This window comes from Quercus lobata, chromosome 6, assembly GCF_001633185.2.
Source record: "Quercus lobata isolate SW786 chromosome 6, ValleyOak3.0 Primary Assembly, whole genome shotgun sequence".
NCBI classification, from domain to species: Eukaryota; Viridiplantae; Streptophyta; class Magnoliopsida; order Fagales; family Fagaceae; genus Quercus; species Quercus lobata.
In genome coordinates this window covers 11,477,470-11,501,022 of record NC_044909.1, presented here as the reverse complement: position 1 = coordinate 11,501,022, position 23,553 = coordinate 11,477,470, and the positions used below count along the sequence as shown (strand labels likewise).

The following is a 23,553-nucleotide window of genomic DNA, read 5'->3' as shown; positions in this document are numbered from 1 at the left end:
TTCCTTTCCCATTAAACCATAAGGAAAAGAAAAAACAATATTGGTCCAAAAGTGGACATAATATTGCAAGATTATAAATAGAATGAGAGAGAACAGAATAGTATTTGGAATTGTAATTGTAATTGTTCTATTATAAAAGTCAAGCCTCAATCCATTCCAAGTGTAAAAAGAAAAAAAGAAAGACAAAGATGGAAACATTTTCACAGTTTGGATTTGTATTTCTTTCTGTTCAAGGGATTTTTGGAACAGATGTATGGACCTTGTGATTCCTCATTTGTATCATTATTACATGTAAACCAAAGTATTTGAAATCTTTGAATATTAAAATTATTGATTGGAATTTAGATTTTCAAACTGTAATGAATTGAATTGAGATCTTATTTGACTCTCTAATAATTTAATTTGTTAAAGTTTTTAACGATAAATAGCTATTTAAAAAAAATTATATAACATTCTATACACTATCAAATCTAAGATAAAATCTTAATGGTTAAACAAATTGCAATTGAAAGGCTTTAAAAAAAACTTATCCAACGTCAAAAACCAGCTTTGCATCTTTACAAAAAAATAAAAATAAATAAATAAATAAACAAACAAACCAGCGTTTCACAATAATAGATAGTGGGGACCCAATCTCCTGCAATCTTTTAATATCCAATTCTTGCAATTTGACCAATCGAAATCTGCCATATCATCCAATCCAACAAAGAATCTGCCATATCATAAAAACAACTCTCTTTTTTTTTTGGGTAGAAATCATAAAAACAACTCATAACTTTATTAGAGTTGAATCTGAATTCAGGCAAATATCTAAATATTAAAAGACATTGACTTGACAATATTCTAATTAAGTGGCATTTTTGAAACGTTTGATTTTCCACAAGTTCATACACCATCGGTTTTGATGGTTTTGACTTATCTATCACAATAAATTAATAAATGAATAAATATACATTTCTCTAGACGGTTAGATGTAATAAATAACATTAAAATACAATCAATATCATAGGTTGTTAAGTTGTAAACATATATACTATAATTTTTCTGGACAATTTTTTTTAAGGATTTAAAATTCTATATATATATATATATTCTAATAATTGAGTATACTTTTGATTACTAGACTTTCAACCATCTTTTAAAAAAAATATTTTTTGATGGCTGGCGTGTTTAAGGCCAAAAACGAACAAGTGACCGACAATTACTAATGATTTCAGTTTATGTAGTTGAGTTTGCAACCTACAATTCAAGTTAAGGGTGAGTTTTTGAGGTTATCTACTTATCTCACCCTCATGGGATCAAGACCCTTTATTAAAATTAATTCTTCAGCCAAATGGATACCACCACTATTACATATAATATTATCATAATAGTAATTAACTAATTACCCAAAAAAAAATTATAAAAAAAAAGTCTCTTTTTGACAAAAACACACATGTTTGTGTGAGGGTGGGGGGAATATCAAATGCGTGACGTTAGAGATATTACAAATTGAATGATGTTAGAAACATTATAAATTTTACAACTTAACCTTTACAAATTAATGTATCACAAATTATAAAAGATTAATATTAAGGATACCACAAATTTTACTGCATAATCTAATTGGTGTGTCATCAATCAAAGAAAATAAATAGACATTTATTTATTATTTTTTTAAAATTCACCAATTATGTTCATTGTTAGATCAACTGGTAAAGATTATGTAGAAAAATTTGTAGCATGTTTAGCATTTTTCACTTACAAATTAATGTTTTACTATTCCCAAAAATATAATTCAAATATATTTTTAATTGTATGAATGGGAGGTGTCGGTAAGAGACGGTGTTTTGCACGTGACAAAATGTATGGCCTGGGTTTTAAGTTTTAAATGGCCAAACCGATGGTGATATTCTAACGGCACAAAGCCATAATAAACCCAAACATTTTGGATTCCTTCAATTAATTTTAGTTTTTAAATTATTTGTTTTTATGCTTTAATTAATTATTAATATTTTTTGGTTTGTTGGGGATAATTTTAGTCTCCTACCCAATAAGTAGTAGTCCACCACCCTTAAACCTCATTCTCAAGTCTCAACTCTCACCCACCACCATCATATACATTATAAATATATGGGTCTAATTAGATAAGATTTTATTTCCAAATTTTACTTAACTTTCTATATAATCTTTCACTCTTTGATTTATCTCTTACCCTCTCCCATCACATATCCAATCTTCTACAATCTACAATCTACATTCATTCATTCATATATTCTTTACCTTACCTTCTCACTCAAACCCTCCTCGTTTTTCATCACACCTCTCTCTCTCTCTCTCTCTCTTTTCATTTGTCTCACACTTTTGTCTCTCTTCCTCTTTGCATCTCCTTCCTTTCTCCTTCTGCAAGGTAATGCCTCCTTTTCTTTTTCTTACTTTTGCTTTCTTTTTTGTATATAATTGGGTGTACCTCACTACCCATTTTCAAAATTGTATACAAACTTTTGAAAGCCACTGCCTTAGAGGCCTCTTTCTCTTCTCTTTGAAACACTAAATCTTAAGGTTTTCTGATTACATTATATTGGTAGGAACCTAATGTCTATTTCTATTCTCTTTTCCATGACTAAATTCTTGTGTGTTGTTTTAACAGGAGAAACTGAGAAAGATGGCAGACTGCAATGGAGGTGAAGAACATTTTGCTTCTCAAGACCGTGAGGTACGCTGTTCATAATCTTGTTGTGATAGACTTTCTTATAAAACAAAGACTAGAGAATGTGTTGTTCAAAATAAGCCCAAACCCATAAAAACTTCTTGCTGTTCTTGGTGTTGAGCAACCTAACACCCATCAATCTCAAACTTTAATTTCAGGACTAGCCTACCTCTTTCATAATGGTAGATGACACATCCTAGCTCTCCTAATCACATTCACCCACAAGATAACCTTTTTAAATTGATTTCATATAAGTTATTTTTAGATATTGTATCTTATATAAGTTTTCTCGTCTTATTTTTAAGGAATGTGTTTGAATTTAATTAAAAAAAATATAAGATATTGCACTTAAGGAAAGGAAATATACCTAAATTTTTGTCGTCTTTTCATTTCACATTTTGTGTTAATTTCATTGAGCCCACCACATGGGAGCAGGGTACTACTGTACTACAAAATCATCATTCCTAAAAGTGAAAATAACAACTCTTATCAATTTCATTTATTAATTTCATTACGTTTTATTTACTTATTTATTTTTTACCGCGGGAGGAGGGGGTGTTAAAAACTTCAAATGTTACCGTAATTTATTTCTGTGTGTGTTAATTATGTACATCAATGATGGTTTATATGAATTGGCCTAGAAAGAAGAGTTATGAATCTTTTATTTTTATTTTTGGGTTTAAACTTAAACCCAAAAAATATTAAAAAGAAAAAGAAAAAAAAATTTTGAGATATTTATGGGGTCAAATCTAAGAAGGATAAATGATATGAGGCCTGCTTTGTTATGGCATATCAAATGGGCTCCACATCTAACGGTTAACAATAGAACCCAAGAAAATGATGAAATGATATGGGTATTGTTTTAGTGTTTTATACATTAAAGTGGTACATGCTTGCTTATATAATGGATACTCTTTTTGATTTGTCGGCAGAATGTAGGATGCTACATAATATATATTTTATATATATATATATATATTATATATATATAGTATATAGTATATACACCTCTCTCTATCTCTATCTCTGAAGACTCTATCAAAACCCAATTTGCCAATCGGAACTGGTTGTTAGGCTGTCAACTTATTCACGTGGACTTTTCTTTTGTCACTGCAAATTGGACATGACTCTAAGATAACCCTTAAAAAGCTTACGTTAACGTTACAAAACGTGGCCAATTTTGTTTTTGTAACTTGTTAGTTGTCATATGTAACCTCACCCACCCTAATGTGACTGCTTCTGCTGCTAATTTAAAACGCTAAAACTTAGGTAAAATTCTTTGTTGGTTTTTTTATTAGTCAAAGTATACTGAATGATTTTATCTTTTTTTTTGGGAAAAAAAAATTAAATTACACTATATGACTGATTATTAAGGTTGCCCTTGGCTTAAACTCTCTTTCGTGCTTAGAGTTTTATTTTCTTGTTTTCTTCTATGTATTTGATTTGGCTCAACTCTCTTTCGTGCTTAGAGTTTTATTTTCTTGTCTTCTATGTATTTGATTTGGCTCAACTCTCTTTCGTGCTTAGAGTTTTGTCGTCTTGTTTTTTTTTTTTTTTTTCTAATGTATTTGATTTGAGGAAAAGGGAAGAAAAGAAAAACCAATCTTTGCTTTTTGATTTACTTGACTTTTTATCACTATGGAGTTAGTTGAATGCCAAACTCCGAGTCTAAAATCTTGAGCATGTCCAATGTTGTCACTCATAAACTTTTGTTCAAATTGCCAAAACTAGTTGCTGGTTTTTGAATTCCTCAAAACTAGGAAGAAAGTTTAATCCAACTTTTAATGATGAATTATCCACATTCCGTGACTAGTCAAAATCAAAATGAATGACCAAGACTTTAACTATCTTTTGCCGACTTCCTAAATTAACAGCTGATAGGACCTTCCTCATTTTGGGCCAAAGAACAATTGGTAGTATTTAAAATGCAATGATTTAATTAGTTTTAGTACTTGATTAGAGTCTTAGGTTAGGTTCAATTTTTTCAAAGTCAGAGCTTTCTTTACTTATGCCAAAAGCCTAATGTATTTACTCAGTGGGACAATTCAAAGTAAGGAAAATTCTTTGGCATGTGGCTGATCCTTACACCACGTGGCTAGGAACAAGCCCCCTGTATATGTGTGGTTTAAGGAGACGAGTTGCCATGGAGGTATATATAGTGTGGGGAGCAATTTATAGACTAGTACTTCTTTTGTTTGGTAATGAAAAGTGGTCCATTATTATGGTTGTGTTACCATTAAATTATCCAAGATTCTTTTTACATTTATTCAAACATGACAAGTCTCCTAATCCATAAAGAAGTCCAATCATTTAGTTTACTATTCCTATATGTATATAAAATTAATCAATAAAAAAATTTATTATGGCGTTACTTTGTAATTGAATTAATAACCATTCAACCTTTTTTACTTCCATTAATAAACCTTGTTTTTCTTGTATGGTCTATGGAACTAAAGGTCTGTTTAGATTGAAAGGCAGGGGAGGGAGTAGGATAGAGTTGACCCAATCTAAACAGGCCTAAAAGAAATGAATAAAATGAACAATTTGCATGCACAATTCTTTTTCAAATAGCTTGACTCATGAAAAAGAATGCTAAAAGTGTGAGTTTTTAGTGGATAATGGTAATTGCAATACGTGGCATAATAGATAAGACTAAACAAAAATCTCTCTAAGTTGTGTACTAGTTATGGTTTCTTTTATCAGGTCTTATCCACTATAAAACTGGTTTCTTTAATACTTACAGAACACTTGAGATTTAATTTCTATGATTTCAAATGGTTAGAAGTTTAAATTTATAGGAATCTTATATTCGCAATAATATAAAATCTTTCAAACAAACAAGCCTAAATAGGCTCTAATCATCAAAAATTTCATTTGGTGTGTTATCACAGGCAAAATCCACAGGGAAGAAGTACGGAGAGCTTGTGCCAAAGAAAAAGCCATTGATTTCAAAGGTAAATCAACACAGACAAATATCCAGAATGAAACAATTTTATGTCACATTAATTTGTACCAAAATTTACCACTAAACAAAATTATAAATTTTCTTGTATGGTTTTAGGATCATGAACGTGCATTCTTTGATTCTGCAGACTGGGCATTATGCAAGGTAATTGATCTCAGTTAGCCTTGTTCAGTGTGTTTCATTACAACACTAGACATTTGATCATTTGTATTGTACCTTTGCTTATTTTTACATTCTAATGTGATACAGCAAGGTGCTGGAGTAAATCAAAAATCAACAGCTGCAGTAGAGACCTTGCGACCAAAACTACAGGTATAGAATAGAATATAATATAACCTGCAAATCTTGCATTTATGCATTTTTTGACGGTAATGCATAACTTGAAAGTTATGTTAGGGATATTACAAATTTTACTACATAAGTGTCGTACAAAGTACAAATTGATGCGCCGATTTTTAAACACGATACATTACTATATATGTCAGTTTATAATTCTTTCGTAGTAAATTTGATAGTAATTTAAACATTTTCTATATATACCTTAAAAGTATCTCATGAGATTTATGGTCTTATACAATTTGCAGAGAACACCACACCAACAGCTACCCCCTAGGAGACCAGCTTGTACATCTGGTCCAGATAACATGGTGAGTTTCGTTTCCATGATGTAATATTTATATTAGTTCGTTTGGATTAAAAAAAAAAATGAAAAAGAAGGATTTAGATTTCAATTTTCTTGTTTAAAGGACTAGAGTGGAATATGAAATGATAAACCTTTTTTAGATTGATGAAATTTATGGAGGGTTTGAGTTTTACAATATCAAAATTGTTCATCTTTGAACAAAATATTCAAGATTCACATCATCATGTGTTGTAATTAAACTTGTATCAAGCAATTTATACTAGCAATTATTTTTAAATTCTCAAATCTAATCGCTGAAAATGGATTTGGTGTTTCACATATTAACAAATTTACTTGTGTTTGTGGATGTTGCAGGGAGAGTAGAACCGTTCAGGGCTTAAAGAAGTTGAGGGATGTCACAAAATTGTCTGTTCATAAAATGGCATACATTAAATTGGCTGAACCCTTGATATGTCAATAATTAGATCCTAATAAAAGAGTTTTCATTATATGCGAAATTTTCTATGTCGTAATATATGCTTTGTGCTCAGTTCAATCTTCCATTATAATTATTTTCATCTTATAAAAAAAAAAAAATCATTTTTTAAGAAAAAATTTATTCACATACTTTTCAATAAGTTATTGTTTTTAACTTATTAGTTTATACTTTATATATAGCTTTTTACAACCTTGTTTTTCTAGTCACAATTATATTTTAACAATTTTCAACAAATAAACAAATGAGCTTTCAACAAAAAGCTACATGGAATTGCACAAAGGCTACTACACACATTTGCTCATACTTCATAGTCCAAACAAAATGAAAAATGCATAGAAAATGATCCTCTACATTTCAAGTGAAACTTTCATTTTAAAATGATTGTATTCCTTCTAAGAGTCATTCATGCTAACCACCATAAAAAGTGATACACAAATAAGTGATTCATGATTACTTCAGGAGATATTTGGTAGAATTTTGTTCATTATTCATACAAAAGCCATTACATGGACTTTTTGCTACGTGTCATGTGTGAAACTTTGTATTTATGTTCAAATGTTTTTAATTCAATGCCATATGTTCAATGAAGTTAACACATTTATTTTCAGTGTAAAAAAAGTCCATTAATTCAATGTCATATGTTCAATGGAGTTAACACATTAATTTTCATGTTTAATGATTTATAAATGATGTATTAATTATTTATGTAGAAGGAATTTATCTAGTCATTTTTTTTTAAAAAAATTTATCCAGTTCTTAATTATTTAATAAAAAACAAGTCTCTCCATTTCAAAAAATCAAGACGAAGTCTCACACAAAAGACAATTCATATTTCAAAAAATGACATTGTTTTAGTGTTAGTGAGTCTTTAATTACGTTTCAGTAATACACCATCCATTTTGGTTCAAAACAATATATTTGATAGACTTTGATGGAATTAGAGTTTAGGGTAGGTCACTTCAAGGGGACCTAGGCCTCCATAGCTAAGAAAGTGATTGGAAAGATTAAAGGAATAGAGAAAGAGAGAGAGAGAGAGGGAGAGATGAAAAGGAAGTATCAACATTCAAAGTCTTATTCATATATCCAACAGATACAATGCTTGCCCACTATATACACATCAAATGTCCTAACTAACTACCCGAATTTTTAGCTGAACTAACCACCTCTAACTGCAGCACCACTAATTGCTTTCCAGCAATACTACCCTACAACACATACCATAGTACAATGGTACACCCTATAGCTCATGCTACTATACAATGGTACAAGCCCTCACCTCAACACAATACAATAGTCCATATACAATACAAGAATATAGGTGCCTAACATACCCTTTCCAATTTAAAACACCTTGCCCACAAGGTGAGGAAACCTAGAATGCAAACAATGCAAAGACTCCCAAGTGGCATCTTTAGGAGGATATCCTAGCCATTGCAATAGAACTTCAGTGACAACCTAAGTCCTCAAGGTTTTGGTCCTAGTCTGCAGCACAAAAATGGGCTCAGTGGCAACCTGCCCTTCATCATTTATAGGTGGTAGAGTTGGTAGAGGTGAGACATGTTGACCCAGCTTCAACTTCAAACAAGAAACATGGAAAACAGGATGAATTTAGGACTCAGGAGGTAAATCCAACTTGTAAGACACAGACCCAACCTTCTGTATCACCTTGAAAGGACCAAAATACCTTGGAGACAACTTTTACTTCCCTTTATAAGCCAAATTTTTTCTGTCTATAGGGCTGTAGCCTCAAGTAAACCCAATCACCCACCATAAAGAATCTATCTTGCCTATGCATCTCAGCTTGAGACTTCATCCTCTCTTGAGCAACATGAAGATGGCCCTTTAAGAATAGACAAAATTTTCTCCCTTTGGCTTAAAATAGAATCCAAGGCATCTACCTTGGTTGTGCCAGGAATGTAACTTTGTAACTTTGGAGGAGGAAAGCCATACAAAGCTTTAAATGGTGACATCTTAAGGCTAGTATGCAAGTTAGAATTGAACCAAAACTCTGTAAGTGGTAACCATTCAGCCCATTTAGTTGGTTTGTCATTAGTAAAAGCTCTAAGGTATTGGTCCAAGCTTCTGTTGACAACCTCAATTTGGCCATCTAACTGAGAATGATAAGCTGTAGACATGGCCAACATTGTACCCTACATTCTGAACAACTCAGACTAGAATGATGAAGTGAAAGTCGCATCTCAATCACTCACAATAGAGGCGGGCATGCCATGGAGTTTGAATATTACTGGAGATATAAGGCAGCAACCTTAGCAGCAGTGTAAGGGTGAGACAAAGGCACAAAATGGGCATACTTGGTTAACCTGTCCACCACAACTAGGATCACCTCAAACCCTTGAGACTTAGGAAGTCCTTCAACAAAATCTAAGCTCACATCGGCTCATGGAGTAGTAGGAATGGCTAATGGTTGCAACAAACCAACTGGGGCAGATGTCTCAAACTTGATTTTTCGACAGACATCACACTCCTAAATAAACTTCTTAAAATCAATCTTCATGCCATGCCAATAGAACTCCCTCTTAGCTCTCTGAAAGGACTTTAAAAAACCGAAATGCCAACTACAAGACTACTATGAACCAACTGCAAAACTTGTGACTTTAAGGGGCACAAGGGTCTCAAGAAGAATCTGCCTTTGTAGAAAATCAAATCATTTTGAAAGGTAAAACCTTTGGGAGGAGCGCCAGATTGAATTGAAGAAAGAAGTTACTGAATAGAAGGATCTTGAGAGTAACTATCCTTGAGAACAACCAACCATGTGGGATTAGGAACTGAGAGAAGGAACAAACAACTTGTTTTCTACTAAAGAGGCAATTGCAGGTCCTCAGGAACAAGGTCAGACTTCTTGGAAAGTGCATCAACCACCCTGTTGTCCACACTCTTTTTGTATTCAACCACAAAAGCATATCTCAAGAGTTTAGCAAGCCATTTTTGCTGAGTTGGTGTGGCAATCCTTTGCTCTAATAGGAATTTTAAATTTTGATGGTCAGTCTTAACAATGCAGGTTTTGCTCACTAAATATGGTCTCCACCTTTTGACAGTAGTTGCTAAAGCTATGAGCTCAGTCTTATAGGTGGACTAATGCTGATACTTACACTTCAAAGCTTGGTTGTGGAAGGCTATGGGCCTATAATCTTGCATTAAGACAGCACCAAGACCAATACCAGAGGCATCACACTCAATGGTGAAGGGTTTGGAGAAGTTGGGAAGAGCCAATATAGGTGGTTGGATCATTGTGGCTTTAAGAGCATTGAAGGCCTCCAAAGCTGTATCAGACCACAGGAAGCCATCTTTCTTAAGAAGATCAGTTAAGGGTTTAGCAATGGTGTTATACCCTTTAATGAACTTCCTGTAATAACCTGTAACACCTAAAAAACCCCTTAAGACCTTGACAGTGGTTGGGACTGGCCACTGCTGCATTGCAACAGTTTTTTTAGGATCTACCTTAACCTCCTCACCAGAAATAATGTGTCCCAAATAGTCAACTTCAAAACTCCCAAAGACACACTTAAACCTTTTTACATACAATTGATGAGACAATAGGACATTCAAAACAGTTTTTAGGTGGTCCAAATGATCATCCAAACACTAACTATAGACTAAAATGTCATCAAAGAAAACCAAAACAAACCTTCACAAATAAGGCTTGAAAATGTCATTCATGAATACTTGAAAAGTAGATGGGGCATTAGTCAAGCCAAAGGGCATGACAAGGAACTCATAGGGCATGACAAGGAACTCATAATGTCCCTCATAAGTTCTGAAAGCTATTTTAGGAATATCTTCTGGCTTCATATGAATTTAATGGTTTCCTGACCTTAAGTCCAACTTAGAGAAGATAGTGACCACTACTAATTCATCTAATAGCTCATCCATTACAAGAATAGGGAATTTATCCTTTATAATTGCCTTATTTAGAGCCCTATAATCAATGCACATCCTCCAACTCCCATTAGCCTTTCTAACAAGCAACAAAGGTGAGGAAAAGGAACTTTGGCTAGGTTGAATGGAACCAAGTTCAAGCAACTTATGCAAAATTTTTTCAATTTTTGACTTTTGAAAGTAAGGGTACTTGTAGGGTCTTTCATAAACTGATGGGGTTCCATCTTTGAGTATGATCTAATGTTCATGTCCACGAAATGGTGGTAGGCTTGAGGGCATGTCAAACACCTTGGAAAATTGTTCCAAAAGGTCAGATAAGGTAGTAGGCAACAGTGAATCATTTGCTGAGTTGGTGGTGATTGCTAAAATTTGGAGAACTAGCCCCTTCCTTATAGCAGAACCATTAAAGAACCTGTCAACCTCTGAAAAGGACAGATCCTTTAGAGTGTAACCCCTTTAACAACACCTTATTACCTAAGTAAAAGAACTTCATGGTCAATAACTTGAAGTCCCAACTGATTTCTCCTAGAGTACTTAACCACTAAGTATCTAAAACCACTACACAGTCCCCTAAATGCAATACATTCAAATCCACAACAAACTTATACCCCTAGATTGCAAGAGTGACTCCATGACATATTCCCAAAGTCTTAATGACACTACCATCAGCTACTTTAACTTCCAAAATTTGAGATGTATCCAAGTGTAAATTCAACATATCCAAGTGTAAATTCAACATATCCAATTTTGCAGCATCCCCCAAAAAATTGTGTGTACTGCCTGAATCAATAAGAGAAACTACCTCATGATTCTTAATCCTACTTCTGACTCTCATGGTATTAGTTGAAGAGTTGCCTATCAACGCATATAAAGTGATTTCAACAGGGGTGACCATATTATCACTCCCTTGAACCTGATCTTGGGTTCCCAACGTCACCCCGTCATCATCCAACTGCACCAATTGCAATCCAGACTTGTGCTCAACCTCCTCACATAATCCTTTTAACAAAAATACCTTTGTTCCCTTATATTTATGTCTTAATTGCCACTTTTCATCACAATTATAACACAGACCTTGTTTCCTCCTTTCGTCCATTTGTGCATTAGTTAACCTCTATAAAGGAAGCTTAAACCTTGAATCAGTCTTGCCTTCTATCTTAGGTAATCCCAAAATTGAGAGTTTCCCACTATCCACAACATTCTTGAAACTTTTATTGCTATTTAGTTAGTACTCTTCTTGAATTTTGGCTAAACCAAAGGCTTCATTAAGGGATTTTGGCACTAGCATCCTAATTGTTAATCTTATTTCATCATTTAGTCCACTCAAAAAACAACTCAATTTATGAGACTCAGATAAACCAACAATCTTATTGGACAGAATTTTGAAGTTACCTTTGTAAGAAACCACAATAGAAGTCTGTCTGAGCCTAGTGAGTGCCTCCATTGGATCATCATAGGCTGCGACCCCAAAACAAGTCTGAAGGGCCTTCACAAACACTTCCCAACTTGCAAAACTTCCAATCTGCTCAACATCCTGGAACCAAATCAGGGCCTCCCCATCAAAATGATAAGAAGCCATGATGACTTTTTGATGGTCTGGAGTATTGTGGTATGAAAAGAATTGATTTGTCCTGTAAATCTAACAAGTTGGGTCTTCTCCTTGGAATCTAGGAAATTCTAGTTTTAGGTTCTTGATTGGATTCATGATTGGAGATTCATGAACTCCATGATTGCTACTTTGAAGCAAAGCTCGATAAGCAAAGCTCAACTAATTTCTGCATGAACCCAGTAATAGTCTGCAATTGCTTCTGAATTTCTTGTAAGGCCCTATCTGCAATCTTGGACAGTGCAGCTATCTTTTCAGAATTTTGTGTGTTTGAACGTGTGTCAGTCATGGTGGTGAACTGGATCAAACTGCTCTAATACCAATGATAGAGACTTTGATGAAATTAGAGTTTAGGGTAGGACACTTCAAGGGAACCTAGGCCTCCATAGCTAAGAAAGTGATTGGAAAGATTAAAGGAACAAAGAAAGAGAGAGAGAGAGAGGGAGAGGGAGAGATGAAAAGGATAGGGGAAAAAAAAAAAGATCTTGCAATTTTTTTTTTTTTTAATGATGGGATTTTTTATTAAAATTTCAATAGCAAAATTCGGTGCTTGAATTTAGGAGAAGTTTGTCGTAGTTAGTGACCACTGTTACTGGCTGTTAGTAATATTTAGTAGGAAGTTATTGCAAGGAACACATGGAGAGTTTTCCTGATGGAGTTTTTTTTTGGATATGGATAAGGAAAAAAAAAAGTAAGAGTTTTATTTTTATTTTTATTTTTTTAAAACCAAATTAACGTGAAGGAGAGGGAAAAAAAAAGATCTTGCAATTTTTTTTTTTTTTAATGATGGGATAAGGATAATAATTAAAAAAAAAAAAGGGGATAAGAATAAGGGTTTTTTCCCCCATAAAAAGAAGTAAGGCTTTTTTTAAAAAGCAACTTAACGTGTAGGAGAGGGGAAAAAAAAAAAAGAAAGAAGAAGAAGAAGAAGAAGAAGAAGAGGATAGTTGGTTGCCGGATTTTGATAGGAGTGTTTGTAGCAAATTTGAATTTTAGTAGTAGTGGTTTAGTGGATGTGAAGTTATTTTGTAGTGGGTTGTTTAAAAGTAAGAAATATAATTTTACTTGATTGTTCTCCAATTTTGTCCAAGTGTAGGGTATTTTGGAAAAAAAAAAAAAAATCTAATCCAAACAGGTGCAGCCCCTTAAATAGTAGTATAGACATCTCACATCCTAAATAACTACCTGGATTTTCAGCTGAACTAACCACCTCTAATTGCAACACCACTAACTACCTTCTAGCAATACTACCCTACAACACATACCACAATACAATGGTACATCCTATAGCTCATGCTACTATACAGTGGTACAAGCCCTCAGCTCAACACAATACAATAGTCCATATACAATACAAGAATATAGGTGCCTAACAATATTCCGGTTCTAAAACTCCTATTATCTCCACCCCTTCTCCCCTCATTTTCTCATTCTCATCTTCATCCATATTCATCTTTTCAAATTATCTCTCGCTTAAGAGAATATCCTTTTAAAAAAAATGAACTATTCACCTAATTAGTTTTCTTTTAGATCTAATTATGCAATTTTTCCTATATATAAAAGCAAAAACTCTACTTATATAGCACGAGCTTTTGCTAAGGATATTGGAATTCTATCTTCTAAGCATAATTAAATAACTTTTAATTTATTCAAGCAATATACCATACGCTTAGTTATGTTGCTCTTAGCCATTTATGTTTTTTATTTTGCAAATACATGTGCATCCTTTTTTTTTTTTTTTTTTTTTTTCTCTCTTTTAGTGATATTTTATTCTAATTACTTATGTCACTCCAAACACGGAAAAATAATTAAAACAATTTTGAAAAAAACATTTAATGCCACACCAAACACAGCATAGTTTATAATATTATATCACAAAATGAGTACATTCAAGAATCTTAATGAAAATGTCTTACAAATTATTTAAAAATAAAATTATAATGTCCTTGTACATCGTAAAAAACATCATGTAGTAATAACAAAGTTAGTTGTAATTAACCTTACCTTGAAGGTATAATCTTCATCTTTCTGAGTCTCTCAACCCACATCCCAACACTCTTTAGTGTGTCTGCATACCCAAAAAACCCAAATTCACGACTCTTATTCATGCTACAAACATGTTGAAACCCAAAATGTAAAACATTTTTAATTGCAGCAAAACAACAAATCTCATTCAATTTCGTCTTGTAAAGCCCATATCTTTCCACAATCTCATCCCAAACTTTTCCTTTAGTTTCCATCAACCCCACAAAATCAAACTCTTCAGCCTCATCAAATGGCACAAATTCAACATCAAATATTTCACACAATACTTTCCAAAAGCTCTTCCATGTAAAAACATCACCATTGGTGCAATTAAAGGCTTGGTTTTTAGCCTTATCCGTAACAGCTGCCCATATATGTTGCTTCGCCAGTACACGCGCGTCTGACATGTCACAAAAATGCTCCCACGTGTAACGTGTACCTGGAAACCTAAACGCCATGTTCTCATGTCGGCATATAATTGCATACACGGCCATCGTCAGCAGCGCGTTGTACACGCTTCTTGAAGACGCGCCGGTTATGATAGACGAGTGGTGCACGGAATAGGTCAACGACGACGCGTGTGATGCCATGAGGTCTTCAAGCGCGTAGTAAAAGTTTGGGTATGGAAGGCGGGGCAAGTCTTCAATGAATGGTGGCTCATGAGGGATGAGATGGGCCAAATGGGCTGGATCATGGACTGGGCCCATGTAGTGTTGAGTGCCTGTTTGAAGGGTTATGTGGCTAAGCCGTGAAGCTGGACCTGATTTTAGGACATTGAGCACATTGGTTAGCATGGCTGCATTAACTTTAACATTAGCTTCTTCATTTTCACGTACTTGGATGGCTACCCAAAAGACATGGGTGACCTTGTTAGCTATGTGGGCAAGCTTGTCATGTGTGTCACCGGAGTTTGTGGCGTCGAAGGTGATGTAATTGTCGACAATGGAGGACGGGAACCAGCTCGGCTCGGGGCGCCTAGCCGCGCCATAGACTTGCCATGGGCTACCAAGGGCATTGGGGCTTTTTAAGGCTTCTGCTAAGCTCAAGCCAGCCATGCCTGTTACCCCAACTATTAGTGCTATGTTTGTGACGTTGGGGTGGTTCTCTTGCTCCATTTGTGAGGGAGATTGAGAGCTAGAGATGATTGCAATTTTGAGAGCTGAAAGCAAGAGATAAGTTGCAAATTTCAAAGTATCTTAGGCTGTGCAAATTTCACGTTGCATCTCTCTTATAAAAAACAAAAAAATAATAATAATATAAAATCTAAGTTGCATCTAAAAATTCTTCTAAAAAAACGTTGCATCTAAAAATAAAAAGCTCCTCTCTGTCATGGAAAGGCAATTTCTACATATAAAAAGAGCCAATGAGTTATTGCTACAGTGCTCAATGCTACGGTACTTTGGTTTGTTCAATTCTTTTTTTTTTTTTTTTTTCCAAAATTGATCTACAGTATTTTGGTTGTGTCAATTTCCACTGTTATGCTTGCCTCTGTTGAACTTGCTTATATAATAATAATAAAACAATAACACAACAAATTACCACAATATTTTTTACGATTATTAAAGTGTTAATTCATATAAAATAATAAAATATTATATTGAAAAGTAGAACCAACCACAACTAAAAATAAATGTATTGTGAAGAAAAAAAAAGTGCTACATTTACAATATTTCCATCACAAATCTTAGGTCGTAAATTGTTATTCTAATTTAAACTAACCAATGAAATCACTTTTTCGTCCACTAATAACAACCTACTACTTATGATTTATAACGAAAATATCGTGAACATAGTATTTCTCTTGTGAAAATATTAAGACATCTTGTTTTCGTCACAATATTTTCTAGTGTCAGTTCTTTACAAATTAAGTACAATATAACAAAGTTATAAAGGTATTATGAAAATGTTATGCCATTCTTTGTGTTTTTAGAATTATTTTTTTATTAGTCAATTTTCGTTGAGCCAAAATTCATTATTTCACGTACAGTTTTCTTGGGTTAAATTTTTGTATATTTTGTTTTGTATTTCTTTTTTCTTTATGCACCATTTTAAGTAAAAACACATAAAATTAGGATTGAAATATTTTTCATCCTTGTTAGGGGTAGTGCACAATTTCTCCTTAAACTTTAAAATCAAGCAGCCTCATTAATATTTTGAAAAGAGCAAATATGTCATATTTTTATTCTCTCAATGAAACTATAATGAAAACTTATAATTCTTAAAATATTTCATTGTGTAGTAGCTAAAATACTCCTACTAAATTTTAATATCTCAAAAATTTTCTTTACGTATTTTGTGTTTTAGATGGTAGTAATGCTTAGAAAGTTGGAATGGTAATATAAGGTGTTTTTTTTTTTTTGATAAGTATAAGGTGTTTTATTTGTTAACTAGAGAACATTGATTTTCTAGGTTTAAATTTTCAAACTTATAATTTATCTAATGAAAAATTTGATGACACATGCCTTTTGTTGCATATTTTTTCTTTCCTAAAATGGATGTTCATAAAAACTAATTAAGCTAAAGATTGCACCTAAATTCATGTAAAATGATAAAGAAGAAAGTATGGAATTTATTTATTTATTTTTTTATAGTGTATGGTTTAAGGAATTTTGATGAAGAGTTTCAATGGTAGCATATGACATCATTCATTGCAAAAATTTAAATATTGTGACAAAATTTTAGCAAAACTCAGTTGCTTATTGTTGGAAAATAATGATATTCGTTGTCATTTTCAAAAGTTTTTAATGAGTAGATATTGCTGTGGGGCCCAATAATTTAAGGGCCAAGCCCAGTTGCTCCTGGAAGATCCGAAGGCCCAATCCGAGGAGAGCTATGGCCCAAGCTCTACAATACAGAGCCCAAAACAGTTTTTGGGAGGCAGCCGAGGACAGTTTAGTCCTCGGCAGATCCAGAATCCCATCGGAATACAGGGGCAAAACGGGTATAGGGACGAATTTGTAAGGAGATCCAAAATATCTTGGGGAAGTTATCCTTACTACCCTTCCAGATAAGACCCAGCGCCTGACAGAGCCGTACCCTGCAGCTTTATCAAACCATCCCTAACCATTCCAGGATTGGACTGATGGGACAAATGTCAGTTTTTGTAAAGATTGACCCTACACGTGGACGAAGGACAACGAATGCAAGCTAGTATAAAATAAGAAAGTAAGTAAATCTGAGGGGGAGCCCATCCCACCTCAAAAAGAGAGAGACTACATGGGGGAGAACCTCTCAACGACTCCGGACTTCACTGAAGGAAGTCCGTCGTTGGGTAACCGGGATAAGGCCTCAATGGTCCTCGGATCAACTCCGAGGAGACCCATGCCATAGGGCGCGACACCTTAGGGCTTAAATGTTCAAGCCCAACTCTTTTTTTTTTTACATGAATTCCTCTAAAGCCATGACCGGGCATCGCCCCTTGACCAGCGGCTAGCTTTTCAAGCCCACTCTCTACAAATCATATTGTGAGGGACCTTTATTGTGTGAGCCCAAAAATGTTAGTGGGCCGCAAAGGAATCGTGTCATTACAATTGGCGCCGTCTGTGGGAAAGCTTGCGCACTGGCGCAGGTGGCGGTGGAATCAACTCACGCGCTAAGCAGAAATTTCTGGGTTCTCCTCCATCTCCGGCGACATATAGTTGTTGCTCCGACGTAAGCTTCTGCTAGGGGCTACGCCTCGCAGTGCTAAGGGCGCGGGCGTCTCTAGGGGCTTCTAGCCTCAGGCCAACTTTCCCCGCCCTGGTGTAGGGGCTCGTGGTCGAAAAATAAAACAAGTACATCAAAAGATCATAAGTTTTGGACAGAACCAAGGCCTTGCATGGTCTTCGGACTCAAGCCTATGGGGAAACCAAGTACATCAAAAGATCATAAGTTTTGGACAGAACCAAGGCCTTGCATGGTCCTCGGACTCAAACCTATAGGGAAACCAAGTACATAAAAAGATTGTAAGTTTTGGACAGAACCAAGGCCTTGCATGGTCCTCGGACTCAAGCCTATGGGGAAACCAAGTACAAGAAAAGATCGTAAGTTTTGGACAGAACCAAGGCCTTGCATGGTCCTCGGACTCAAGCCTATGGGGAAACCAAGTACAAGAAAAGATCGTAAGTTTTGGACAGAACCAAGGCCTTGCATGGTCCTCGGACTCAAGCCTATGGGGAAACTAAGTACATAAAAAGATCGTAAGTTTTGGACAGAACCAAGGCCTTGCATGGTCCTCGGACTTAAGCCTATGGGGAAACCAAGTACAAAAAAAGATCGTAAGTTTTGGACAGAACCAAGGCCTTGCATGGTCCTCGGACTCAAGCCTATGGGGAAACCAAGTACATAAAAAGATCGTAAGTTTTGGACAGAACCAAGGCCTTGCGATGGTCCTCGGACTCAGCCTATTGGGGGAAACCAAGTACAAAAAAGATCGTAAACCTCAAGATCCATTCGAAGAGAACTTCTCGTTAACAGTTGGGTCAATCCCTTAATTGCACGGGTTCCCCGGTCTACCCTTGGATCCCCGTGCCAAAGGGAATGATGCGATACGGTACAGCATATTACCCAAAAGCACAAAGTCCTTCACTACTCAACTACCGTCTCGGACGAATTGTTTAGAGTTTATCGTTCTCGGGAATTGGTCTAACGTGCATCGCGTAGCACTCAACAGCTATCTCGGTTAGTTCCATGAATTTAATCTATTGAGGATTACCATTGTTATACTTGATAATATTTGCGAGTTTAAACTAATAAGGATTTGTGTTAAAGTATTCTTCTGCCCAGAATATTGTTAAAGGCAGGCTTAGATTTAATATTCAGGCCCAAAGTGGTTGTTGCAAAAAAGTATGTATAAAGAAATAAACACATGTTTTATTAAGACAAAAGAACAGTACAATGTACAACAAAAGCTGAAACAAGCTTACATTAGAGTTAACTGCGTAAGCAAAAGAAAAGTACAAAAGAGTGAAGATGATGCCGAGGAGATATCTCAGAGGAGAGGTTGGCTACTGTTCCAAGATGTCGTCTAAGGAAACTATTCCTCGACGCTTCTACATGCCCATAACTCAGGCAGCCAAAGAACCTGACCTCAGGCTAACACCATCTACAGAAAAGATGCAGGGAGCCGGAAGTTGGGAAGCCCCCGCAGAAATTTGCCTGCTACAAGGCAGACGGCGCTGATGGCGGAAATTCCTTCTTCGGACATACCAAAAATCTGGCATGACCAGAACCTGCTTCGGATTTTGACTAAAAGAGGGAGAAACATCCTTTCCCCTCTCTTGAACTGAAATATTCTCTTGAGTCTACGCCTCCTTGGCCCGTACCTCACTATCTAGAGTCTCAGGAAGACACGGCGCTTTTGTGGCGGAGAAAGCTCCTTTGCCCCAATCCTCGCCTCAAACATGATGTACTAGGAGAGGAGACTGAAGAATTTGTGCGAAGGCAAAGCAACTCTCTCTCCTATTTATTTAAAAGATGAGGTGATGGCATTTAATTCACGCAGCGTCCCAAGGAACGCTACAGACAAAATGTCTCCGACTCGATTTCCAATACCGTCTGCAACCCTGAGATTAAAGGAGCCTCGTGAAGGCGCACCTCGAACACTAGGACGCCAAAAAGTACCGCGTGACCAAAGACTATGGAAATGCCTCTAAATCTGTGGGCCTAATAAATTCGCGGCCCAGGCCCGTTTTGCATGGAAGCCCACGGACTATGACCCACACCAAGGAACAACCTTTGCCGAGGATAACTTCCTGCTCGGTAGCTTATGAGACACCTGAGAAAAGAGCATAAAGTTTTGGACAGAACCAAGGTCTTGTATGGTCCTCGGACTCAAGCCTATGGGGAAACCAAGTACAAGAATTATTATTATTACAAGTTTTGGACAGAACCAAGGTCTTGTATGGTCCTCGGACTCAAGCCTATGAGGAAACCAAGTACAAGAATTATTATTATTACAAGTTTTGGACAGAACCAAGGCCTTGTATGGTCCTCGGACTCAAGCCTATGGGAAAACCAAGTACAAGAATTATTATTATTATTACGAGTTCTGGACAGAATCAAGGCCTTGCATGGTCCTCGGACCCAAGCCAAGGGGGAAATCAACTGCTTGGATAAGAAAAGGTTTGGATTTCATAAGGTGGGCTACTTGATAAAAATGTCAGATCACTTGACCCACGGCTTAAACACCATAAAAGGTTAAGGACAACAAATTGTAAGGAAGGTGGTGGAACGCCCCAGTATTCAATGGCCTAAGAGGGCTGTTCATTTAGTGGGTAGTATGTTTTCAAATGGTTATTCCTCACACGGCATCAAGCCTTCGTTTCTCTCCTCGGCTAGCAGGGGTAAGTATTACTTTTTACTGGTCTGCCCTATTATGCCGAGCACTTCTATTAAAATTATGGCAACATCTTTTTATTATTAAGTATTTTGGTCTTAGTCGTCATTGATTTAGATGCGATATTATTGAGCCAAGCAACACTTGCAAATTTATGAAAACAAAGATACAGAACATGCAAAGTGAAATAGAAACAACTTTTATTAATATGAAAAATTATTACAATGTACAAAAAGGGGCTTCAACAAGCCTATACAAAAGAGGAGCTGCCGAAGCAGCACTAACATCTACAGTACAAATAAGCAAACGGTCAAGCGCCTTTTAAACTTGTCTTCAAAGTCTCTCCAATCTCTGCCTCATTGTTGCTCATACTAAGAGAAGAACTCACTTCAAAAAAAAAAAAGAATGAAGAAGAAGGAAATAGTAAGGAAGAAATCAATGAAGAAGATGGAGGAGATGAATGAAGAAGATGGAGGACATGAGTAAGAGAAGGAGGAGAAGAAGAGGGGGAGAGATGAAAAGACAAAGAGAGGAGCAAAAAAGGGAGAAGGACAGCACCAGGGCGGAACTGGTGCTGGGAAGACTATAAGAGGAAGACGGAGGAGGGCACCAGTGAGCAAAGAGAGGGAGAGGCAGAAGCACTTCGCCCCTGCCTCAGTCCTGACTCCTAACACACTGGTGCCATGTTAGGTACGCTCGTGAGGAGCCGAGTGATGCTGATATTGGGTGTTCTCGACTCAGTCACGCCGAGAATTCGACGTGACGAGCCCCTGCTTCGGATTTTGGCTGAAAGAGAGGCGGGACAGATCTTAAGTCTGCGCTACCCTTGCCCTGATCGAGCCATTTCAAGCTTTATCAGAATATGGTGTTTTGAGGAGGGGCATGGTTCCTTCATCGTTCGTTATGGTAGGCGTATACTGATATGGTGTATAACAAACGGGCTAAGCAGACGCTAAAGGAGGCTACGGGTTTCAGATCTCAGAAGGAAGGAGAGGAGTCTGCACGAAAGTGATGGCCTCCTGCTTGCCTTCTTATAGGAAGGGCAAAACGGAGGGTATTAAATGCATTCAAGTTTCCCAAAAGAATCTGAAGAAAAAAGAGGCGTCCATTCCATTTCCCCACCTTATCAGATGAGCCGCCGGACATAAATGAGCCTCGTAAAGGGGATTCATTAAGGGTACGTCTGGGACAGCCAAGCGGCAGGAGTAGATCACGAGCAGATTAAACGGAATCTCTTGAAAACCGGCTAACTTCTTGGACAGGTGGAAAACCGCTCACATAAATGCGGGGCTGAGCTAAACAAGCCATATTAAGGGCCCGGGTTTGCCAAAACCCTCATTTCCAACCCGGAAGTCGGATAGAAGGGTTTTGAGGGGCTATTGTGGGGCCCAATAATTTAAGGGCCAAGCCCAGTTGCTCCTGGAAGATCCGAAGGCCCAATCCGAGGAGAGCTGTGGCCCAAGCTCTACAATACAGAGCCCAAAACAGTTTTTGGGAGGCAGCCGAGGACAGTTTAGTCCTCGACAGATCCAGAATCCCATCAGAATACAGGGGCAAAACGGGTATAGGGACGAATTTGTAAGGAGATCCAAAATATCTTGGGGAAGTTATCCTTACTACCCTTCCAGATAAGACCCAGCGCCTGACAGAGCCGTACCCTGCAGCTTTATCAAACCATCCCCAACCATTCCGGGATTGGACTGATGGGACAAATGTCAGTTTTTGTAAAGATTGACCCTACACGTGGACGAAGGACAACGAATGCAAGCTAGTATAAAATAAGAAAGTAAGTAAATCTGAGGGAGAGCCCATCCCACCTCAAAAAGAGAGAGACTACATGGGGGAGAACCTCTCAACGACTCCGGACTTCACTGAAGGAAGTCCGTCGTTGGGTAACCGGGATAAGGCCTCAATGGTCCTCGGATCAACTCCGAGGAGACCCATGCCATAGGGCGCGACACCTTAGGGCTTAAATGTTCAAGCCCAACTCTTTTTTTTTTACATGAATTCCTCTAAAGCCATGACCGGGCATCGCCCCTTGACCAGCGGCTAGCTTTTCAAGCCCACTCTCTACAAATCATATTGTGAGGGACCTTTATTGTGTGAGCCCAAAAATGTTAGTGGGCCGCAAAGGAATCGTGTCCTTACATCCTTAATACTTATAAAATTTCAAGAAAATCAAAAATCAATTGCTATATCATCAAATAAATGTTATAATTTCAAGTTTTTATAATCTAAAATTGTATATAAAAAAAAAAATTAATTGATCAAATAGTAAATAATATCTGATTTGAGCGAAATTTGATATGCATGTTAATAACATAAATAATATGAAATTCAACTATCAGATTTTTAAAATTTAAACCCAAAGAAAAATATATATATATATATATATATATGAGAAGTTTGAAGAGTTTTCAGATCTGGAAGAGTGGAACCAAATAATTTGAAAAAAAAGAGAAGAAGATGAGGGAGAAGAAGAAGAAAGCACAGACCTCTTGGTCGACGATGCTGTTACTGCCTTTTGTGCCTCTGGAGCTTCTAGAGAGATAAAGTGGAACTTACGATGCTGTTACTGCCTCTTTTGTGGCTCTGGAACTTTCAAAAGGGATAAGGGGGAACGTTTAAAAGAGACTTGAAAATGAAATTGGGTTTGGAAATGTGATAGGAGTATTAGAGCATCCACAGCAGATGTGCTAAATGTGCCAAATGCCAAATTTTTGGCACATTTAGCACACCAAATACAAAAACGGAGCTTTATCAGATGTTCCAAATGGTAAAAATTATACCACATATGAACAGTACCGTTGCAAATTTGCAACAGTACGGACAGATGTTGTAAAATTTTTATTATTTTATATTACGTTTTCTCTCTCCTCTCTCTCTTCATTTTCTTTCTTTTCTCCTCTCTCATTCTCCGGTTCCCTCTCTCTT

General features: G+C 36.2%; 2 protein-coding genes across 3 annotated transcripts; one reads left to right on the top strand and one right to left on the bottom strand.

The window, feature by feature from the left end:
• The first annotated feature begins 2,079 nt into the window (after positions 1–2,079).
• Positions 2,080–6,811, top strand: LOC115994030. Of its 2 annotated transcripts, none has more exons than XM_031118038.1 (7): positions 2,080–2,389; positions 2,630–2,695; positions 5,581–5,643; positions 5,751–5,798; positions 5,904–5,966; positions 6,239–6,301; positions 6,652–6,811. In XM_031118038.1, exons 2-7 carry the CDS (start codon positions 2,645–2,647, stop codon positions 6,658–6,660), a joined length of 297 nt encoding a protein of 98 aa, XP_030973898.1. In that variant the 5' UTR covers positions 2,080–2,389; positions 2,630–2,644; the 3' UTR covers positions 6,661–6,811. The 2 variants fall into 2 exon arrangements, with proteins under 2 accessions (XP_030973898.1, XP_030973900.1); XM_031118040.1 differs by lacking the exon at positions 2,080–2,389 and adding an exon at positions 2,441–2,541.
• A 7,433-nt stretch (positions 6,812–14,244) lies between these two features.
• LOC115949678 (iridoid synthase CYC2-like) lies at positions 14,245–23,227 on the bottom strand. Its single transcript, XM_031066969.1, has 2 exons — positions 23,115–23,227; positions 14,245–15,462 (listed from the first exon to the last, which is right to left on the bottom strand). Exon 2 carries the CDS (start codon positions 15,416–15,418, stop codon positions 14,279–14,281), a length of 1,140 nt encoding a protein of 379 aa, XP_030922829.1. The 5' UTR covers positions 15,419–15,462; positions 23,115–23,227; the 3' UTR covers positions 14,245–14,278.
• Between the last annotated feature and the right edge of the window lie 326 nt (positions 23,228–23,553).

Bases quoted from the DNA above. Each gene is read 5' to 3' on its own strand.
- LOC115994030 (XM_031118038.1), top strand. From the start codon at position 2,645: ATGGCAGACTGCAATGGAGGTGAAGAACATTTTGCTTCTCAAGACCGT. The intron at 5,644-5,750 runs GTAAATCAACAC...GTATGGTTTTAG, and splicing joins AAAAGCCATTGATTTCAAAG to GATCATGAACGTGCATTCTT. The intron at 5,967-6,238 runs GTATAGAATAGA...TACAATTTGCAG, and splicing joins CCTTGCGACCAAAACTACAG to AGAACACCACACCAACAGCT.
- LOC115949678 (XM_031066969.1), bottom strand. From the start codon at position 15,418: ATGGAGCAAGAGAACCACCCCAACGTCACAAACATAGCACTAATAGTT.